The sequence below is a fragment of the Oncorhynchus nerka genome, linkage group LG13 (assembly GCF_034236695.1).
Source record: "Oncorhynchus nerka isolate Pitt River linkage group LG13, Oner_Uvic_2.0, whole genome shotgun sequence".
NCBI classification, from domain to species: domain Eukaryota; kingdom Metazoa; phylum Chordata; class Actinopteri; order Salmoniformes; family Salmonidae; genus Oncorhynchus; species Oncorhynchus nerka.
In genome coordinates, this window is record NC_088408.1 from 77,897,104 (window position 1) to 77,918,805 (window position 21,702).

General features: G+C 41.5%; 1 protein-coding gene and 2 long non-coding RNA genes across 3 annotated transcripts; all 3 read left to right on the plus strand.

Annotated features, from left to right (window-relative positions):
- The first annotated feature begins 6,855 nt into the window (after nt 1-6,855).
- Nucleotides 6,856-10,685, plus strand: LOC115140593 (uncharacterized). The gene is made up of 3 exons (XR_003865260.2): nt 6,856-6,983; nt 9,029-9,108; nt 9,258-10,685. It is a non-coding gene; the product is annotated as an uncharacterized LOC115140593 (long non-coding RNA).
- Nucleotides 10,686-14,716: 4,031 nt separating this feature from the next.
- LOC115140210 (potassium voltage-gated channel subfamily V member 2-like) lies at nt 14,717-17,744 on the plus strand. Its single transcript, XM_029678411.2, has 2 exons — nt 14,717-16,142; nt 16,767-17,744. Exons 1-2 carry the CDS (start codon nt 14,808-14,810, stop codon nt 17,025-17,027), a joined length of 1,596 nt encoding a protein of 531 aa, XP_029534271.1. The 5' UTR covers nt 14,717-14,807; the 3' UTR covers nt 17,028-17,744.
- A 1,146-nt stretch (nt 17,745-18,890) lies between these two features.
- On the plus strand, nt 18,891-20,655 carry LOC115140594 (uncharacterized). Its single transcript, XR_003865261.2, has 4 exons — nt 18,891-19,018; nt 19,578-19,632; nt 19,972-20,070; nt 20,299-20,655. It is a non-coding gene; the product is annotated as an uncharacterized LOC115140594 (long non-coding RNA).
- The last annotated feature ends 1,047 nt before the right edge of the window (nt 20,656-21,702 follow it).

Genomic DNA, 21,702 nt, shown 5'->3' on the forward strand with positions numbered 1-21,702 from the left:
AAACTGACATACATCATAAGCTTGAAGAAGAAGCTTGAAGAACAAGAAGAATCGATGCTGTAATCGCTGCCAAAGGTACTTCAACAAAGTATTGAGTAAAGGGTCTGAATACTTATGTAAATGTAGTATGTCAGTTTGACATTTTTATAGATTAGCAAACGTTTCTAAAAACACGTTTTTGCTTTGTCATTTTGAATACTTTCCGAAGGCACTGTAAATACAGTTAAATACCCTCTTAAATATTTGGGAACCCTATTTGTTGTTTTTATTCAATTCAGTTGGTATGAGAACGGTAGCCCCTATCTGCAAAAGCAGGGCGTCTGAGGAAAGCTGAGTATCTTGGCTATTGATCTGTGCCTTAACATCTTTGGTCTGACTTACTACCATATATGGGCATACAAATATATAAGGCCAGGCGGAGCCGATTACCTCATTTTAAGGTTTTTCGACCGTGACGTTCCGAGGGGTTCGTGCTGACTGTGCGGAGATTGTGACAGTTGGTTAAACTGCATCCCTTGACAAGGCAAGAACCAGATGTCAGGAGAAGTGCAGTATTATCATAAGGAGACGTATACTTGGAATATGTTGGAGGAATGGAGGGAAAAAGAGAGGCAGAGGACGTCTGAGAGAGAGAGAGAGGAAGAGTGTGAGCTTGAGTCAGTAAAGAAATGTCGGGAAAAGGGAGATGGTTTGTTAAAGAAGCATGGTAGAAAGTGGAAGCAGGGTGAGCTGACAGGAGAAGTGGAAATATATGAGGTCGAAGTATAGGAGGTGGGTGATGTGGTGAAGTTCTCGGAGCCTGAGGCTTGTACCGAGGGTCACGATAAAGAGGCGTCTGTGACAGTAGGGTTGACGTTTTTGGAAAAAGTGGACACTTGCCTTTTGTCTGATCCAGTTGTGGTTTCAGGGTGGGTGAAAACAGAGTTGGGTGGGGTGGAATCGGTGAGGGTAACCAGAAGTCTTCTTGTGATATAATTGTTTGTGTTTCTGCTGGTCAGAGAGAGAAGGCGATCCGCGTTAAATGAATGGGGGAAAGAAATGTGAATTGTTTTTCTCTCAAGTGAAGGGCGTGATTACTGGCGTAGAAGTAAATGTACAAGTTGACCAAGTGAAAGGGAAGATTCTCGATGTTTGTGATGCTCGTCGTTTGGTGCGACGCAGACAGGGTGATGAGACAGAAGAGTCATTGTCTGTTATTTTTAGTTTTGATGTTGAGTCTTTGCCCGACAAAGTGATTTTAAGAACTTATTTATCCTGTATGAGCTTTTCTGCCGAATACATTACATTGTTACAAGTGTCAAGCTTATGGGCATGTGGCAGACGTGTGTAGGAGGGAGGTTCCTAGGTGTGAGAAGTGTACAGAAGGACATGAGACAAAGGATGTGTAGCATTGGGGAAAGTAGTGGAATGTGTGGGTGCCCATGGGGCTGGGGATCAGAAATGTCCCGTGCGAGAGAGGCTGGTACAGATTTTCAGGGTTAGAGTAGAGCAGAAGTTGTCATATGCTGAGGCAGTGAAGAAAGTAGAGGAAGATGGGTCAAGGGGGAGTGATCCTGAGAGTCGTGGTGTAAGTAGAAGATCTGTACCATATATGAAAATTTACTTACAAGCATCATCCTCATGGAGAGACTTTCCAGATTTCAAACCTTTAGATAATGAAAAATGTAAAACACGCATCACATCTTGCGTTTGGTTCTGACTACATTGTATAATGAAAATACGATATATGTTTAATTCTACAAGACAATGGCTTTTACGATTCCAAAAACAATGAACACAAATTTGATATGTAGCCTTGAGCTACATGGTGGTCTGGTGAATCCTGTTTTGTTGCATGGCCTGAAAGGGCATGTGTATCAGACCACCTTAGTTTCTATTTAACGTGCCAATAGAGAAGCTTCTGTTACTACCGTTATGTATCTGGATTTAGCAACCACATGTTTATCTGATATTAATCATTCCTATGGCAACTATGTTGCTATCTAGGTGTAATCTCGCTATTTGATTAAAGGCTGTTGTATCGCACGCCCCTAGGAAGAGGGAACGCAACACCCTGCTACAACTCAGCTCCCCGTGGAGTGAAAAAAATATATGGGATTGTAGGTGTGAGTAAGGATGACAAAAGGCAGAGAATTTACCGTTTACTGGGAATGTATTCCTTCACACGGTTAATTTGGGGAAAAGGGGCTGAACAGAACCAAAGCAAAGAAAGTAAATGCCACAGCCCCCTCTCCTGCCTTACCTGCCTACCCACTACTTACATAACTTAGCACCACCTGGTGCGCTAACCAAAATACAGGGGGTGGTCCACCCAGGTCTTTCCTAGTGTGCATAGACAGTTAATACTACGGGTTATGTATGCCCGCAGGCCTCTTGCCTAAGCACTCCATAGGTGCCTTCCCCTTCCTCCCTGGGAACAAATTAAACAGAATATTACAAACTACTTCACAAAAAAAACTCTGAGAAACAACTAACACAGGACATAACCATCAGCTCTCTGAGCAACAACTAATACAGGACATAACCATCAGCTCTCTGAGCAACAACTAACACAGGACATAACCATCAGCTCTCTGAGCAACAACTAATACAGGACATAACCATCAGCTCTCTGAGCAACAACTAACACAGGACATAACCATCAGCTCTCTGAGCAACAACTAATACAGGACATAACCATCAGCTCTCTGAGCAACAACTAATACAGGACATAACCATCAGCTCTCTGAGCAACAACTAATACAGGACATAACCATCAGCTCTCTGAGCAACAACTAATACAGGACATAACCATCAGCTCTCTGAGCAACAACTAATACAGGACATAACCATCAGCTCTCTGAGCAACAACTAATACAGGACATAACCATCAGCTCTCTGAGCAACAACTAATACAGGACATAACCATCAGCTCTCTGAGCAACAACTAACACAGGACATAACCATCAGCTCTCTGAGCAACAACTAATACAGGACATAACCATCAGCTCTCTGAGCAACAACTAATACAGGACATAACCATCAGCTCTCTGAGCAACAACTAACACAGGACATAACCATCAGCTCTCTGAGCAACAACTAATACAGGACATAACCATCAGCTCTCTGAGCAACAACTAATACAGGACATAACCATCAGCTCTCTGAGCAACAACTAATACAGGACATAACCATCAGCTCTCTGAGCAACAACTAACACAGGACATAACCATCAGCTCTCTGAGCAACAACTAACACAGGGCATAACCATCAGCTCTCTGAGCAACAACTAACACAGGGCATAACCATCAGCTCTCTGAGCAACAACTAATACAGGACATAACCATCAGCTCTCTGAGCAACAACTAATACAGGACATAACCATCAGCTCTCTGAGCAACAACTAATACAGGACATAACCATCAGCTCTCTGAGCAACAACTAATACAGGACATAACCATCAGCTCTCTGAGCAACAACTAATACAGGACATAACCATCAGCTCTCTGAGCAACAACTAATACAGGACATAACCATCAGCTCTCTGAGCAACAACTAATACAGGACATAACCATCAGCTCTCTGAGCAACAACTAATACAGGACATAACCATCAGCTCTCTGAGCAACAACTAATACAGGACATAACCATCAGCTCTCTGAGCAACAACTAATACAGGACATAACCATCAGCTCTCTGAGCAACAACTAATACAGGACATAACCATCAGCTCTCTGAGCAACAACTAATACAGGACATAACCATCAGCTCTCTGAGCAACAACTAATACAGGACATAACCATCAGCTCTCTGAGCAACAACTAATACAGGACATAACCATCAGCTCTCTAAGCAACAACTAATACAGGACATAACCATCAGCTCTCTGAGCAACAACTAATACAGGACATAACCATCAGCTCTCTGAGCAACAACTAATACAGGACATAACCATCAGCTCTCTCTCAGCAACACTAACCAAAATACAGGACATAACCATCAGCTCTCTCTCAGCAACACTAACCAAAATACAGGACATAACCATCAGCTCTCTGAGAAACAACTAATACAGGACATAACCATCAGCTCTCTGAGAAACAACTAATACAGGACATAACCATCAGCTCTCTGAGCAACAACTAACACAGGACATAACCATCAGCTCTCTGAGAAACAACTAATACAGGACATAACCATCAGCTCTCTGAGCAACAACTAACACAGGGCATAACCATCAGCTCTCTGAGCAACAACTAACACAGGGCATAACCATCAGCTCTCTGAGAAACAACTAATACAGGACATAACCATCAGCTCTCTGAGCAACAACTAACACAGGACATAACCATCAGCTCTCTGAGCAACAACTAATACAGGACATAACCATCAGCTCTCTGAGCAACAACTAACACAGGACATAACCATCAGCTCTCTGAGCAACAACTAATACAGGACATAACCATCAGCTCTCTCTCAGCAACACTAACCAAAATACAGGACATAACCATCAGCTCTCTGAGCAACAACTAATACAGGACATAACCATCAGCTCTCTGAGCAACAACTAATACAGGACATAACCATCAGCTCTCTGAGCAACAACTAATACAGGACATAACCATCAGCTCTCTGAGCAACAACTAACACAGGACATAACCATCAGCTCTCTGAGCAACAACTAACACAGGATATAACCATCAGCTCTCTGAGCAACAACTAATACAGGACATAACCATCAGCTCTCTGAGCAACAACTAATACAGGACATAACCATCAGCTCTCTCTCAGCAACACTAACCAAAATACAGGACATAACCATAAGCTCTCTCTCAGCAACACTAACCAAAATACAGGACATAACCATAAGCTTGCTCTCTGTCTCACACCTCTCAGATGGGCTTCAGTGAAACATGGGAAAAAATCTCACCTCTAATTAGTCCACACCCTTTGATTATATGCATAAAACATGTAGCCCTGTCCCATCCTTACAACTATATTGTTTAAAGAAAATACACGCAACAATCTTGATCTCTTGACAGTAATGTTGACTTTCTTTTCTTCTAGATATCCCTTCGTTCTGATTTAATTATTATATATTCAATTATATAGATGACTTTGTGGTTCATTTGATACTTTTGTTGATGTATTTCTATAGGCCGTAAACTCCAGTGTTTCCTTTTTCTATTTTTACAGGATGTTGAACTTTTTTTATGTGCTTAAGTTGAGTCTCCATCAGTTTCCCAGTAAGTGACCATTTCTTCACATTTAACATTTAAAACCACGAGGCAGTAAGCTGCTGATATCATCATATAAACAAATTTGGGGCTCTTTACCATAATTCAAATAGTGTTTTGTCTCTTATAAGATGAGAGCAAAAAAACATCATCCAGTTGGCCATTTGCTCAGATATCCCCTGTCAAGACCCTTGGATCAGAGGGACAAGGACTATGACTCCTTCACTTCCACCTTTCACTTTGAGGACCCTCTATTTCCCCCTCACCGCACCCCCAAACCTGTCCCTCCCCCACTGCTCCGACCCACACCACCACCCCCAGACGAGGACCCATACAGGCCCATTAAGCCCCCTAATACCTCTGATCCCTCTGTCCCTCCTTTCAAAGGCGCTGTCTAACCTATCACAGGTATTGTATACATATCCTCCCTGTTTTCTTAGTGGAAACTGTGATCACTTTGCCCTTCCCCCCCCACTAGCCCTGTGTACCCAACCCTCATACTCCACACGCGGGGACACAGAACAAGGTGTGCCCATACAACGAAACGTAATCCCGAGCAGCCCGGAGTATTCATTCTGCCCCCAGTGGCCAACCAGACAGATTGGCCCCCATCCCGCCCTGTAACCCATATTTGTACTTCCTTCAGGACAGAGCACAAACACGAGGGCGGAGGCAGCAGAGGGACTTCCTGGACCCATCTTTGTATTCCCATCTGAGGTGGCCACTGGGATGGGCAACAGTGGGGTTAACATGTTGTCTCCTCCCCTACGACCTGACTCTGTTCCTCCCCCCATCCTCATTTACCCTGGTGTTTTTATTCCCATCATAGGAGAAAACATCAGACATAGATAATCGCCTGCTGAGATTCAGACTTCACTGATTCAAAGTAGTTTTCCCCAGTTCACTCCACAGATACCCAGCTACTTTTGTATTGAAAGTAGCTGGAGATTAAACTAAATAAATGTATAATGCTGACTATTATATAACAATCCACACTGTCAATCGTTGGGTCTTTCTATACTTAATGCATATTTCTGTTTACCATTGGATGTAAAACAATTATCTGCAATAAATGAATAAAACTTGTGTGTTGCGATTTTACAGTGTATCTGTGCACATTTTGGGAAGAAATACTACCATTTAATTAATGAATATTAGATAATGGCGTTTTAATGTGCAGCATGGTCTATTTGGTCTATTTGTTTTTCTGTGTTTACGCAAATCATTCCTGAGGAATGAGGGTGTTCCTTTGGTTTGGTGGTATGATATAATTAAAAAATCATTCTTCCTTTAATGACTACTGTAAAGTCTTGACAGAATATTGCCCTGGGTCTAAAATTCTGTTTTAGTAGTTGTTTACTGGGCTTATAGTTTTTTTCTTCAAATTACATTGGTTCGTCTGTCTGTATGTTATTTCCGTTACTCTCTCATTCAACACTTTGGGGGATTTAATGTTGAAGTTTCTATTCTTCAAATATAGACTAGACTAAAGTATATACCAGTATTGCCATATATACCAGTAAATGTGTCAGAAAATGTAATGAATTATTATGGAGTGACACTTGGTTTATCCCACGCACCAAATCATGCATATAAGCATACCCCATTCATACAGTTTCTATTGTTCATTCATACATCGCATTTGATTCTATAGTATTTTTATTAGTGCTGGATATACAGCAGGAACAGTAGCTTTTCATTTGTATTCATTGGGACTGTATACCCCTTCCTTTTTATGCTGAAGAGGAGAGGATACTCAACCTAATCAAGGTAATGCTTAGAATAAAATTTATTTTCTACTAGTCTTTGGCATATACAGTCGTATGAAAAAGTTTGGGCACCCCTGACAATTTCCATGATTTCCATTTATAAATAATTGGGTGTTTGGATCAGCAATTTCATTTTGATCTATCAAATAACTGATGGACACAGTAATATTTCAGTAGTGAAATTAGGTTTATTGGATTAACAGAAAATGTGCAATATGCATCAAAACAAAATTAGACAGGTGCATAAATTTGGGCACCCCAATAGAAAAATCACATCAATATTTAGTAGAGCTTCCTTTTGCTAAAATAACAGCCTCTAGACGCTTCCCATAGCCTCTAATGAGTTTCTGGATGAAGGTATTTTGGACCATTCCTCCTTACAAAACATCTCCAGTTCAGTTAGGTTTGATGGTTGCCGAGCATGGGCAGCCCGCTTCAAATCATCCCACAGATTCTCAATGATATTCAGGTCTGGGGACTGGGATGGCCATTCCAGAACATTGTACTTGTTCCTCTGCATAAATGCCAGGGTAGATTTTGAGCAGTTTTGAGTCGTTGTCTTGTTGAAATATCCAGCCCCGGCACAAGAATCAACTGATTCTTCAACATTATTCACAAGAATCTGCTGATATTGAGTGGAATCCATGCGACCCTCAACTTGAACAAGATTCCCAGTACCGACACTGGCCACACAGCCCCACAGCCACACAGCCCCACAGCCACACAGCCCCACAGCATGATGGAACCCCCACCATATTTTACTGTGGGTGGCAAGTGTTTTTCTTGGAACGCTGTGTTCTTTTGCCGCCATGCATAACGTCCCTTGTTATGACCAAATAACTCAACCTTTGTTTCATCAGTCCACAGCACCTTATTCCAAAATTAAGCTGGCTTGTCCAAATGTGCGTTTGCATACCTCAAGCGACTCTGTTTGTGGCGTGTATGCAGAAAAGGCTTCTTCCGCATCACTCTCCCATACAGCTTCTCCTTGTGCAAAGTGCGCTGAATTGTTTAACGATGCACAGTGACACCATCTGCAGCAAGATGATGTTGAAGGTCTTTGGAGGTGGTCTGTGGGCTGTTTTTGACCGTTCTCACCATCCTTTGCCTTTGCCTCTCCGATATTTTACTTGGCCTGCCACTTCTGGCCTTAACAAGAACTGTGCCTGTGGTCTTCCATTTCCTCACTATGTTCCTTACAGTGGACACTGACAGCTTAAATCTCTGCGATAGCATTTTGTAGCCTTCCTCTAAACCATAATGTTGAACAATCTTTGTTTTCAGGTCATTTGAGAGTTGTTTTGAGGCCCCCATGTTGCCACTCTTCAGAGGAGAGTCAAAGAGAACAACAACTTGCAATTGGCCACCTTAAATACCTTTTCTCATGATTGGATGCACTTGTCTATGAAGTTCCAGGATTAATGAGCTCACTAACCCAATTGTGTGTTCCAATTAATCTGTGCTAAGTTACAGGTATTCAAATCAACAGAATGACAAGGATGCCCACATTTTTGCATAGCCTATTTTTCACATCTGATTTAATTTCATACAACTTAATATTGCTAAACTAAAAATCTTTGTCTGGACAATACCCCAGTACTCAGCTTTTATTAGAAAATGAATGGCATGCCACTGTGATCATTTTCTGTGACGACAGAGTAAATTATTATGCAGCCTCAGAGTGATGCCCAAACTTTTTCATACGAATGTAGTGTTGAATGGTCAAATGGTCCTGTGTTTTGGACAATCATATCACATGACCTGGATTTGAACATTTATTTATAGCTTTTTCAACAACCTGTCTCCTTTTTATGTCAGATGGTCCAGCTCCATCCGCAGATAATTGCTTTAATTTTTTGGTGTAATTCTAATTCCTGGCTTAAAATAACAGTTAAAATCTAGGTCATGAGACATGACAGTTCAAAACACATGGCCCTATAGAATGAATAATGTTACATTATAATGTATTCAATAAACCTTTGGTACTCAACATTGTTTGTCAAGTTTACTATGTTAAAAAAAGTGACATTTATTTGACTCTTTTAGAAATGAAGGAAAAGAAATTGGAGATTTTGAGGACCGCCTTCTATATTTTATTTGTGGCAACAGTAGCATCTTCAAAACCAGTAAGAGTGCCCCTGCCGTTTTCCATCATCTTTATTCTTATAAATCTGTCATTCTTATAATGTGCACAATGACAAAGTCAGTGAATAGAGACTGTGTCAAAAGTGTCTATGTTTCTACACTCAAATAGTATTTATATTTGTGAAACCAGGTCAGTCTACATGGATTCCAATTCAGAAGCATGATAGCTGACAGCCTGGAATTGTCTGAGTCCTCAGAGTCCAGCAAGTCTTCCTCAGAGAATGGTCAGCCAATGGTCGCTGGCACTGAGATCGCAATACCAGACACTCAGGAGGAGACAGACCCACCAGACAGTGAAGCTATAGCCTCTGAAACAGCCTCAGAAGTTGATGATGCTTTAATTGCTTCACAAACCACACTTCAAACGGATGCCTCATCAGCAGATGCACTAAATGGGACAGACACTGAGGCTACCTCACAGCATCCAGTCATCGTCGCATTGACGGATTCTCCCAGTCTGACTTCTGATAATGTCACAACCCATATACGGTCTATGGTCACAACGGCTCTGCCATCAATCACTGACACAGCCACAATTCAAACATTATATGTGGGCACAACTTCTCCCCCGGGCCCATACCACATGCCCATTATGGAGCAGCCAACTCCTCCACCAGTCTCCCCAATACCAAGCCTAACTCCCCAGCAGCTAGTTCCATTGGGAACCACTGATGACATAGCTGGTGTGCCAGGTTGTTTTACTGTAGTATACATAACCAGCCCTCATGCTCAGCCAGTTCCTGTTAGAGGTGATAACATTTAAAGCAGAGAGGAAGTTATTATATCATTGATTAAAGTCAGACATAAAAGCTGGCTTCTTTTTTTCATTTGTCTTTATGAACATATGAGCACATTGCAGCCACATAGTGAGCTGGAGGGGCGCCTGTGCTGCAACTGGCTGAAGCGCTCATGAAAATGATTCACTATAATATTTTGCACTATATAAGTGACACATATGTAGATGCACTGTACTTTATATTGCTCAGTGTCTTCCATGAGTCAGTCTCACATGTATTTGTATTTTTTCCCATCTTTTATCGTGTGATTTATTTTGAAAGGTGACACAGATTGCATTAACACTGTCAACAACATTTTAGTCTATTTGTAAAAGAGGACCCACCATCTGTAAATAAATGCTCTTTAAACATTTAGAAAAAGGACGGAAGTCAGAAAGAGTACCTTTTTGTGTGCTGCAGGATATTTTGGGGCTTTTGATTATACTGCAAAACTTATTACAGGCGATTTGCAGATAATGCCAGCTGTTGGGCATTCTTTGTGACTCCCATTGTGTCCTCAGTTATCATTGAATGAATGAATGATGATTACATTCCTGTTTTAATTTTGTACTGTAAAGTTTGTCTTGTATACAATTGAATGTCTGACCCAGAAAGACAGAGACCCTGGAGCAGATGTTGTTTAACTTCTGGTATGAATGCAATGCAGTGAGTGAACAAGTGGGTGTTGTTTTTTCTCCCGGTATTACAGAGACACTGTTGTTGAGAGATACCAAAGCTCATGGCATGAAGTATGTTTGCCACCGCACAACACACATTGATCATTTACTAAAAATATTTTTCAAATAGCTTCACTACTTGGACCCCAAATAAACATTTGAAAGTTGTACTTTTTCATATTCCTACATGGAACGTATAGGAACCATAGACCAAGCTGGACCCAATGGTCAGCCTACCATGCAAAAGGCAGCAGAAGGTATCTAAATGCATCTGCTACGTTGTATAGATTATAACCTGCAACCAGGTTAGCCCCCTGTTGTCCTGAGATGATAACAGTCTGTAATCTGATGCATTGCGAATGTTAAGCTCTTGAGCCGCTTAAAACCACTTGTGGTGTAAAATTCATACTCATCTGATAATGTGGACAGAACACCATACTAACATTAATAGCCTGGTCAGAAATTACCTCTATTTTGTAGCACTTATTTGGCAATGTTTTTCAAAACTCCCAACTGAAATAAGTAAGTTGTTGTTGTCCTCATTGGGAATTGTATTCATTAACATTTGAATAACATCTTATTCAAGTACCTGTGAAGATGTATGATATTCATAATTTGAATCTACTGTACATAGATTAAACACTCTTTACAATCCATTTAGAGGTCCTATTGAAATCCACGTAATCCTATGGTATGATACTGCTTGTGACTGAGTACTACACCCTAATAAGTCTTGATTTGTGTCTAAATACTATAATGACCAGGTCTGTCTAGTCAACAACAAACACTATTTCTGCATGTTCTTCACTTAAATACAAAAACATTGTAGTGAAAATAAAATTAACAAATGCTTGTTCCTAGGGATGAGGTCAATTATAGTTTGTCAGAACTCTTTTAATCACATTTCAATTTAGATTGACCCGTCCCCGACCCTCAGTGCACTAGTTCATATAAACATGTTTTTTAATATATTTAAATAGTTCTCCTGAGCCTGGCAGCTCTATTCAAACATCAAGGCTATAACAAGTTCAGCTTAAGTCCTTAATTGCTTTAACCAATAGACTGGTATGGGAACAGAGGAGAAAAAAGGAAATACATTATATTGAAACAGGCCCAGTACAAGTGTTTGACTAGATCTGTGTGTAGACCTTTTAATCAGCAAGTCAATAATCTGATATCCTATAAGAGGATTCCTTTTCCAAGCCAAGTTATGTCAGACAATAAAATGGCTGTTGAGTTCTTTTATAGAATTAATATCTTCTCTACGATCACCATCACTATATTCTTGTCAGTGTTATTGTATATAATTGTTCTCCATGTGTAGTTGTAACATAATTCATGTAATTGAATATATGTCAAAGTGAGCTTGTGGCATTGATTCTAATAGGCTAAGAGAGACCACAGACACCTGTTGTCCACTCTGACAGGAAGCATGTTAACGTCTTAAAGTCCTTATCCTCTTTAAACACCCCCACACCCTCTTTGTTCTCCTGCAGCACAGAGGTCTCTGTGTCATAACAATCTGGCAATAAACAATTAACAATAACGTTCAGACTATTTTCTGGAATTATGTGAAAACCAAAATGAATGTATTGTATCGCAAGAGAATACAAAAATCCCCTCGTTGGAGATTCATTCATTCAAATTCTTAATTTGTCCCCTAAGCCTAAGGAAACTATCACCTAATCTTTACATTCTTAAGAGACAATGGATTAGCTTACACCTAGATGACTCAATTGGAGCAGTGCTTGGCCAGCGTTCATGAATGCATGTGCTCAGCAGTATCAGTAATATGTAATACATACAGTGGGGAGAACAAGTATTTGATACACTGCCGATTTTGCAGGTTTTCCTATTAACAAAGCATGTAGAGGTCTGTAATTTTTATCATAGGTACACTTCAACTGTGAGAGACGGAATCTAAAACCAGAATCCAGAAAATCTAATTGTATGATTTTTAAGTCATTAATTAGCATTTTATTGCATGACATAAGTATTTGATACATCAGAAAAGCAGAACTTAATATTTGGTACAGAAACCTTTGTTTGCAATTACAGAGATCATACGTTTCCTGTAGTTCTGGACCAGGTTTGCACACACTGCAGCAGGGATTTTGGCCCACTCCTCCATACAGACCTTCTCCAGATCCTTCAGGTTTCGGGGCTGTCGCTGGGCAATACGGACTTTCAGCTGCCTCCAAAGATGTTCTATTGGGTTCAGGTCTGGAGACTGGCTAGGCCACTCCAGGACCTTGAGATGCTTCTTACGGAGCCACTCCTTAGTTGCCCTGGCTGTGTGTTTCGGGTCGTTGTCATGCTGGAAGACCCAGCTACGACCCATCTTCAATGCTCTTACTGAGGGAAGGAGGTTGTTGGCCAAGATCTCGCGATACATGGCCCCATCCATCGTCCCCTCAATACGGTGCAGTCGTCCTGTCCCCCTTTGCAGAAAAGCATCCCCAAAGAATGATGTTTCCACCTCCGTGATTCACAGTTGGGATGGTGTTCTTGGGGTTGTACTCATCCTTCTTCTTCCTCCAAACACGGCGAGTGGAGTTTAGACCAAAAAGCTCTATTTTTGTCTCATCAGACCACATGACCATCTCCCATTCCTCCTCTGGATCATCCAGATGGTCATTGGCAAACTTCAGACGGGCCTGGACATGCGCTGGCTTGAGCAGGGGGACCTTGCGTGCGCTGCAGGATTTTAATCCATGACGGCGTAGTGTGTTCCTAATGGTTTTCTTTGAGACTGTGGTCCCAGCTCACTTCAGGTCATTGATCAGGTCCTGCCGTGTAGTTCTGGGCTGATCCCTCACCTTCCTCATGATCATTGATGCCCCACGAGGTGAGATCTTGCATGGAGCCCCAGACCAAGGGTGATTGACCGTCATCTTGAACTTCTTCCACTTTCTAATAAATTGCCTTCTCAGTTGTTGCCTTCTCACCAAGCTGCTTGCCTATTGTCCTGTAGCCCATCCCAGCCTTGTGCAGGTCTACAATTTTAGTCCTGATGTCCTTACACAGCTCTCTGGTCTTGGCCATTGTGGAGAGGTTGGAGTCTGTTTGATTGAGTGTGTGAACAGGTGTCTTTTATACAGGTAACGAGTTCAAACAGGTGCAGTTCACACAGGTAATGAGTGGAGAACAGGAGGGGTTCTTAAAGAAAAACGAACAGGTCTGTGAGAGACAGAATTTTTGCTGGTTGGTAGGTGATCAAATACTTATGTCATGCAATAAAATGCAAATGAATTACTTAAAAATCACACAATGGGATTTTCTGGATTTTTGTTTTAGATTCCGTCTCAACACTCACAGTTGAAGTGTACCTATGATAAGAAATTACAGACCTGTACATGCTTTGTAAGTAGGAAAACCTGTAAAATCGGCAGTGTATCAAATATTTTTCTCCCCACTGTATGTATCACTAGCCACTTTAAACTATGCCACTTTGTTTACATACCCTACATTACTCATCTCATATGTATATACTGTATTCGATACCATCTACTGCATCTTGCCTATGCCCTTCTGTACCATCACTCATTCATATATCTTTATGTACATATTCTTTATCCCTTTACACTTGTGTGTATAAGGTAGTAGTTTTGGAATTGTTAGGTTAGATTACTCGTTGGTTATTACTGCATTGTCGGAACTAGAAGCACAAGCATTTCGCTCCACTTGCATTAACATCTGCTAACCATGTGTATGTGACAAATAAAATGTGATTTGATTTGATCAGTTGACAAGGATGCAGTTGAGGTAACGGCAGTCCTTACTCTGCCCAAAACAACACTACAGAAAACCTATTGATGAATTCATGAAGGGGAGAGTTCATGTATCAGTTTGTCTTCATATACTCAGTTTGATGACACATACCGTATACAGACTTGTTTACAGACTCTAAGGAAGTGAGTTGATGAAGTGTGTTCACTGACAGACATATTTGTATTTATTAGGGATCCCCACTCTTCCTGGGGTCCAAACATATTAAAGCACTTACATTACACACAGGGCCAGAGGAGCTTGGGAGGGGATAATGGTAAGTAAATATTCTGTAAGCACATGGATCCTCTGTCAGCATCATTGATGGGGCCGTGGCACGCAATGCATCCTGCTAACATCCTCTGCATGTGCTTAATCAGAGGGGGGTATTAAAGTAGAACAGTAATGCTCTCAGATTTCAATCTGCCGTCTGCTGTATAGCCCACGGAAGGCAACGACATGGGAAGCACCGGGAGGATGCTCAACCTTTGGAACAGGAGGCAGAGCCTCTTCCCTAACTACAAAGTCACCGGGCCTAGTGCTGAACTTAGAAGACCCTCAGAAGACAACACCCTTCCATTCACCAAGGACAGCTGTATAAAAGAGTGGAATTCCATGCAGGAACTGAGCAAGGACATTTATGACATCTACTCTGAGTATGAGGATGAGGAAGATGAGAAGCCTTTGGCTCTTCTTTCAAGGCTGGCTTCACCCACCAAGAATTACAATCTCAACATCAATGTTGGGGGGAAGTCCTATCAGATAGCTTACCGGTTGGCGGCCAGGTACCCCAAAACTAGGATAGGGCGGCTTGCCACCTATACAGACCACAACAAGAAACTGGACCTGTGTGATGATTACCAAGTCAAGAAAAATGAGTACTTCTTCGACAGGGACCCAGAGATTTTCAACAACATCTTCACCTTCTACAGAACTGGGGTGCTGTGGATAAAAGATGAGCTGTGTCCCAGAAACTTTCTGGAGGAGATCAACTACTGGGGTGTGAGGATCAAGAACACCCACCGCTGCTGCCGGATTTCCTTTGAGGAGCGACAGGACGAAATAAACGAGCAGCTGAACATCCAGAGAGAGCTGGAGGCCGAGGTGGAGATCGAGGAGAATGAGGAGCTGTTTCAGGACATGTTCATGGGCCATAACCGCAGAGTGATCTGGAACCTAATGGAAAAACCTTTCTCATCTGTCCCTGCCAAGCTCATGGCCTTGGTCTCCAGCCTGTTTGTCCTGGTATCCCTGGTGGCAATGACACTCAACACAGTAGAGGATATGCAGTACAAGACTCCCTCTGGCCAATTGAGCGGGAAGACCTACTGTGAATTTGTGGAGTCTCTGTGCATTGCTTTTTTCACCATGGAGTATCTGCTCAGGCTGGTGTCCACACCTGACATCCAGACTTTCGCCAGGAGCATGCTCAACACGGTGGACCTGATCGCTATTCTACCTCAGTACCTGCAGCTGGCTTTGGAGTGCTTTGAAAACAATGACTACGTGAAGCACGAACATGACATGAGGACAGTTGGGCAGGTGGGGAAGCTGGGCCAGGTGTTGCGGATTATGCGGCTGATGCGTATATTTCGTATCTTGAAGCTGGCGCGCCACTCCACCGGACTGAGGGCGTTTGGCTTCACACTCCGCCAGTGCTACCAGCAGGTGGGCTGCCTCTTCCTCTTCATTGCCATGGGAATCTTCGCCTTCTCTGCCATGGTCTACACTGTGGAGCATGACGTGCCCCAAACCAACTTCACAAGCATCCCCCATGCATGGTGGTGGGCTGCTGTAAGTATATTAGTTCACAATAGACCGTTAGGAGTTTAAAAAAAAGTCAAACTTTCATTCTCTGTAGCTTTATATTCAGCTTTGTTTCTGGTGATCTTCCAGCGATGATGCAGGGAGGCTCAGGTCTGGCTTCAGGTCTGTAGTGTGTCTGGTCTCTGGCTCGCTCTGTAGTCACCTCATAATACTACCTACTGCACTGTGTACTAATGGCTGTCAGTGGCCACTAACTGAATGATAAGCTTAAACACTGATCAAAGTACCAGTAACTGTTTCATATGAACTGCATGGCCTGACATGATTTAAATGGATGGTTTATATGGTTCCTGGATAGTGTCTTAATACTATAATGCTATTACAGGGTGGACCTTAGGTCAGCGAACCTCCATTAGAATATGTGTATCTGTCCATGTCCATGCCTGTTCACATGAAGCATGCCGTATGTGCTTAATTATGATCAACACTCTGGACATAAAGTCAGGCCACTATTAGGCCCTGTATATCTCTTTCTGAAAGGGTATGATAAGAATTTCTTAAGTTGTGACTGAAGTGGGACAGATAACACTTTTACATTTTCACTGTGAAAGGGGTTCAAGTTCCATAACTCTTGTAATTTCTGCCCTCCAGGTCAGCATCTCCACCGTGGGCTATGGAGACATGTATCCAGAGACCATCCTGGGGCGTCTCTTTGCTTTCTTCTGTATTTCCTTTGGAATCATACTGAACGGACTGCCCATCTCCATCCTCTTCAACAAGTTCTCAGACTACTACGCCAAACTGAAATCCCACGAGTACACCGCAAACATGAAGAACCGGGGGAAAATTAGGTTTGCCAAAAGGACAGCAATGAAGATCTCACTTTGTTGTGGAGTTGGACACACTACATGATGCTACAGTTAACTGTTTAGGACTTTGTAAGACACAATATCTGCCTGATCTTTCTTACATTGGCAACATATATAGTATCGGGTTGAATAAAGTAATGTTAACTTTGAAATTGCTGAAAACCCATGCACCCTTTTGTCTTACCCATCAGATATGCTTCTCCATGGGTGGAAATGGGAGGGAGTCTGGGGGAAGGGGATTCTGGACGTGAAAACATTTTGCGATGTAAAATTTTGCATTTCACATTGAATTCATAGATTTTACATTGGAGGGCTCCAGGAGTGATTTTCTTTCTCCATTTCTACCCCTGCACTTCACACATATTACCAAATGAGAGTGCTTCTCCCCCAAAAGGTAGGCCTGTTAACAATACCATATAGACAGTGCATTATCATAAAGAGCTCCACAGCTATGGAGCAACTTGCCCCGTCAGGTCAAGTTGATTCTATTTGCTCCTTTTTTATATATATTTTTATGCATTTAATGATTGAAACACTTTCTACTTTGCTTAATGTCCTTTATGTCACATGCTGCTTCTCAGTTTTAATTTGTATTTTTTGAACACTTGAATAACATGGAGCTTTAATGAGATTTGATTTTGCAATCATATCTTGTACGCTCAATAAAGAGAAATAATGCTACATGATTTTTGTATGTGCCGTTATATTACTGCTGCAGAGGCAAACATGGTCACTCACTAATAAAGCAATGATGTGTACATTTTGCAATGCAGTGTGATTTAAATATGTCCACAGTTTCAGCCCCCCCACCCCCTCACAGGTTTTCTGGCAGGCTATTCCAGAGGCTGTGGGCATAATAACTAAAGAGAGGGGTTGTTGTAAATGTGTCCACACCTGACCTCCAGACTTTCGCCAGGAGCATGCTCAACACGGTGGACCTGATCGCTATTCTACCTCAGTACCTGCAGCTGGCTTTGGAGTGCTTTGAAAACAATGACTACGTGAAGCACGAACATGACATGAGGACAGTTGGGCAGGTGGGGAAGCTGGGCCAAGCCTAAAGGAAGAGAGGGGTTGTTGTAAATTGCTGCCATTCATTTGTCATGCTGAGCAAGATTGAGGCCAAATCCCAGATGGAAAAACTAAACAACATATTTTACCTACTGATTGTGAGGGTATGTTTTGCATCATTAAAATAGGCTTGGCATGTATGCTTTGGAATGTATGAACACTTTACCATGATGATAAGCTTTCTGTAGCAGCAAATACATTCACTACAGCAGGAGTAGATCCCATACTCTACTAATCTGTCTGATCCTGCCAAATTAGCCTGCTACCTGGCTGAAGCAAAGACCCACAAAAGCTTGCAGCTGCTGGCATCTTGTGGTTAGTGTTGATAGAGCAGAAGGTGGTGAACGATTTTAATACGTCACACTTGATAATCTAGAACATTTAGCTAAATACTCGGTTATGAAATTTAGGATTATAAGGTTTGATAAAATTAAGATATTATTTGTAATTGTATAAAACATATGAACCACATGTGAATTTGAAGGGGGGTTTCACTAGTTATCACAGCCACAAAGTTAAATGTCCATATCGTAAAAATTCATGACAACAAACATTAGGTTTTTGGTCTTAATGTAAGGTTAGGATTAGGCATACAATTAGCAATGTGGTTGAGGTTAGGATTAGGTTTAAAAATGGATTTTAAAAAGAGACATTGTAGAAATAGTAATGTCTTTGACATTGTGGCTTTGATGACGCTATATGGGATCATTGGGACTGTTTCATTACAGTATTTTCAATGGTTTAATCCATGATTAAGGTTAGGTAAGGGTTATGGTTAACGGGAGGGACATCCCAAGGATTCCAGATAGCGCTACCAAAATTAGACACCGGCAATTTCCCACAATCCTTTTCATCAGTAGAGTGACCTCTGGTGCTGTTGTTGTGCAAAATTTCGGAGCAGGCTAACCAACACAAACCAGCAGCAAAATGGTCCCTCCAGTGGCAGTGTCACCGCTTATTAAGGTTTGTGGCAACACATTTGTGTAACATACTGTTTTGTTTAAAAATAAATCGTGAATTGTTTCCTAATTTGCAGCGAATAAGTTGCATAACAATGCTGCATTGTCCAAGACCTCTGCCAAACTCAGCTGGCTAACTAACAACCTAGCTAGTGGAATAATTAATAACGTTAGCTAGCTACATTTTCAACACATAGATATTACTTCCAAACCTGCAATCATTTGCGCATGTTATGCATCAGCTGACCGCTTTGACATTGCATGCCTATTGTTGTTGTGGACTACCAAGTGGCGCAGCGGTCTACCCTGGTTCGATTCCAGGCTGTATCACAACTGGCCGTGATTGGGAGGCCCATAAGGCGGTGCACAATTGGCCCTGTGTCGTTGGGATTTGGCCGGGGTAGGCCGTCATTGTAAATAAGAATTTGTTCTTAACTGACTAGCCTAGTTAAATAAATGTGAAATATAAAAGCCAGTGAATTAGCTAGCGTTTGTCTAATGTTAGCATTAAATCATTGCCTGAGTGATACTGTCTGATATGCGTAATTTGTTTCTCATTACAGACCGCAAGGTACTCAGCTTTGTTAGCTGGTATAGTATTTGGCAAGAGGAGATATGGTGAGTTGTGAACCTTGAATAAAGGTTTTGCATGGACTCTAACTGTGCAGACAGGCGGCATGCCGTATGGACGCCTCAGGTGGTGGCATACTAACGTTAGAGTACAAATGTCCTATACTGTGGCCACAGACTAACGTTAGCTAAACTAGCAACCTTAACATTGAAGCCATGCAGACACTGACCTCCAACTTGTTGAAAACCTGCAATAACATAGGATTCTTCATAGTTCTAAACATAAATAGATTACAGGTACATCATATGGTGTTTGATTTTTTTTCAGAAGTAATTCCATTTTAAGTTTTGATTTTAACACCCTCTCCCCCTCTAAATTAATTTCAGATGAACTAAAGCCTATTGCTGCAGAGGAAAGAAGAATTGAGGAAGAGGAGAAGAAGGTTCGTGAAGAACAAGAGAAAATTGCCAAGGCGCTAGCAGAAGGTAAACGTCCATGTTTGTTTTTAAGAGATTACTGGCAAATTTGCTCTCATGTTTGTTCTTTTAAGTAAACACATTTACATGCTTAGATATAGGTCTTTTGCATGTTCTATAGGAATAGCCTGAATAACAACATGTGGCAGTAAAAACAGCTGCTTCATTTTATTCAACACTTGATTGTTTCTGTATAGAAACTTGACACCTACTTTTTTTTCTGGTCTCTCACTACAGCCAGTGAAGAGTCGATTTTGAAATGAGCTGGCACTGGGAGAAGTTACTGTGAAGCTCTTCACACTGCTCCTGTATTTTTCCACTCTTATTTTCCTGGATATACTTGGTCCAAAACTCTCCGGCACAGTTATTTTACTGACGTGTGCACTCTAACCGATAAACCCTCACTTGGTCTGGAGACCAAATATAGTTTTTTGTAGTCATTTACATGGCATATAAAATAATGGCTTGCTATTTGGATTCAACTGTAATATCACAAATGCACTATTGTAAGTAAAGTTAAATGTTTGTACCCTTGTTACACACCCTCATGACAATGTCATACATACTACTTGATAAATAAATGGTAAATATTTATTCTGTCTTTGAATCATCATTCTTTCATCCTTTCTCCATTTTCCTTGCACTTGCTTCAATAACTTCTTTTTTTTGTCACACTTCCTTTGTTTTTGAGTAATGGATATGCTATAATGGATTTTTCTCCCCCCTCTAGTCTACACTATATGAAGCGTCATTCATCAACCATCAACTCTAATATTTGTTCTTTCTAATCTTCTGGACATTAAAACTGAAGCTACATGAAACCAGCATTATTACAAACATTATTACATGAAACAAGATCGTACTGTTCTGTGTCATGGCCATACACGTAAATAGGACGACTGTGGTTTGCTGTCATGACTGGAGTAGAGCAGACCCTTGACCTGGCACTGTGTTGTCATGGCCGAAAGCCAAAGGTGCCAAGACGCAGTAATTCAAGCTCATCCCCAGGCAATAATGACAGAAGTGGTTAATAATAGAAAAAGACAAAAGCTTTATTTGTCAACTATGTATATTATCTATAGTGCACAGTATATATTAGCAAGGGATGATCCAATGTATGGCTTTGCTCACTGAAATCATTTTCAGAAATGACACTTATGCACCCATTTCACCTGGCGTCAACCCTCTTGTAATGTGCTTCAGCGGTCTGTCCAAGAACATTTTGTCTGGGATTACAGAACCAAACTGGTGCAACAGATCATGTTACTTAACCCAGGGGCATTAACAGTCCCACGTGGACTGTTCATTTCATAAAGCATGTATTCTTACAATTGAATAATTGTTTACTCTTCAACTGCCTGAACTTGATATCCAATCTTAATTATTAATCATTGTTCAATGAATATGTTACCAACTGAACATCTTGGCCATGTTCTGTTATAATCTCCACCCGGCACAGCCAGAAGAGGACTGGCCACCCCACATAGCCTGGTTCCTCTCTAGGTTTCTTCCTAGGTTTTGGCCTTTCTAGGGAGTTTTTCCTAGCCACCGTGCTTCTACACCTGCATTGCTTGCTGTTTGGGGTTTTAGGCTGGGTTTCTGTACAGCACTTTGAGATATCAGCTGATGTACGAAGGGCTA

Excerpts from the sequence above, each read along its gene's own strand:
- LOC115140210 (XM_029678411.2), top strand. The coding sequence starts at position 14,808 with ATGGGAAGCACCGGGAGGATGCTCAACCTTTGGAACAGGAGGCAGAGC. Across the intron at positions 16,143-16,766 it reads ATGCATGGTGGTGGGCTGCT|GTCAGCATCTCCACCGTGGG; the intron begins GTAAGTATATTA and ends TCTGCCCTCCAG.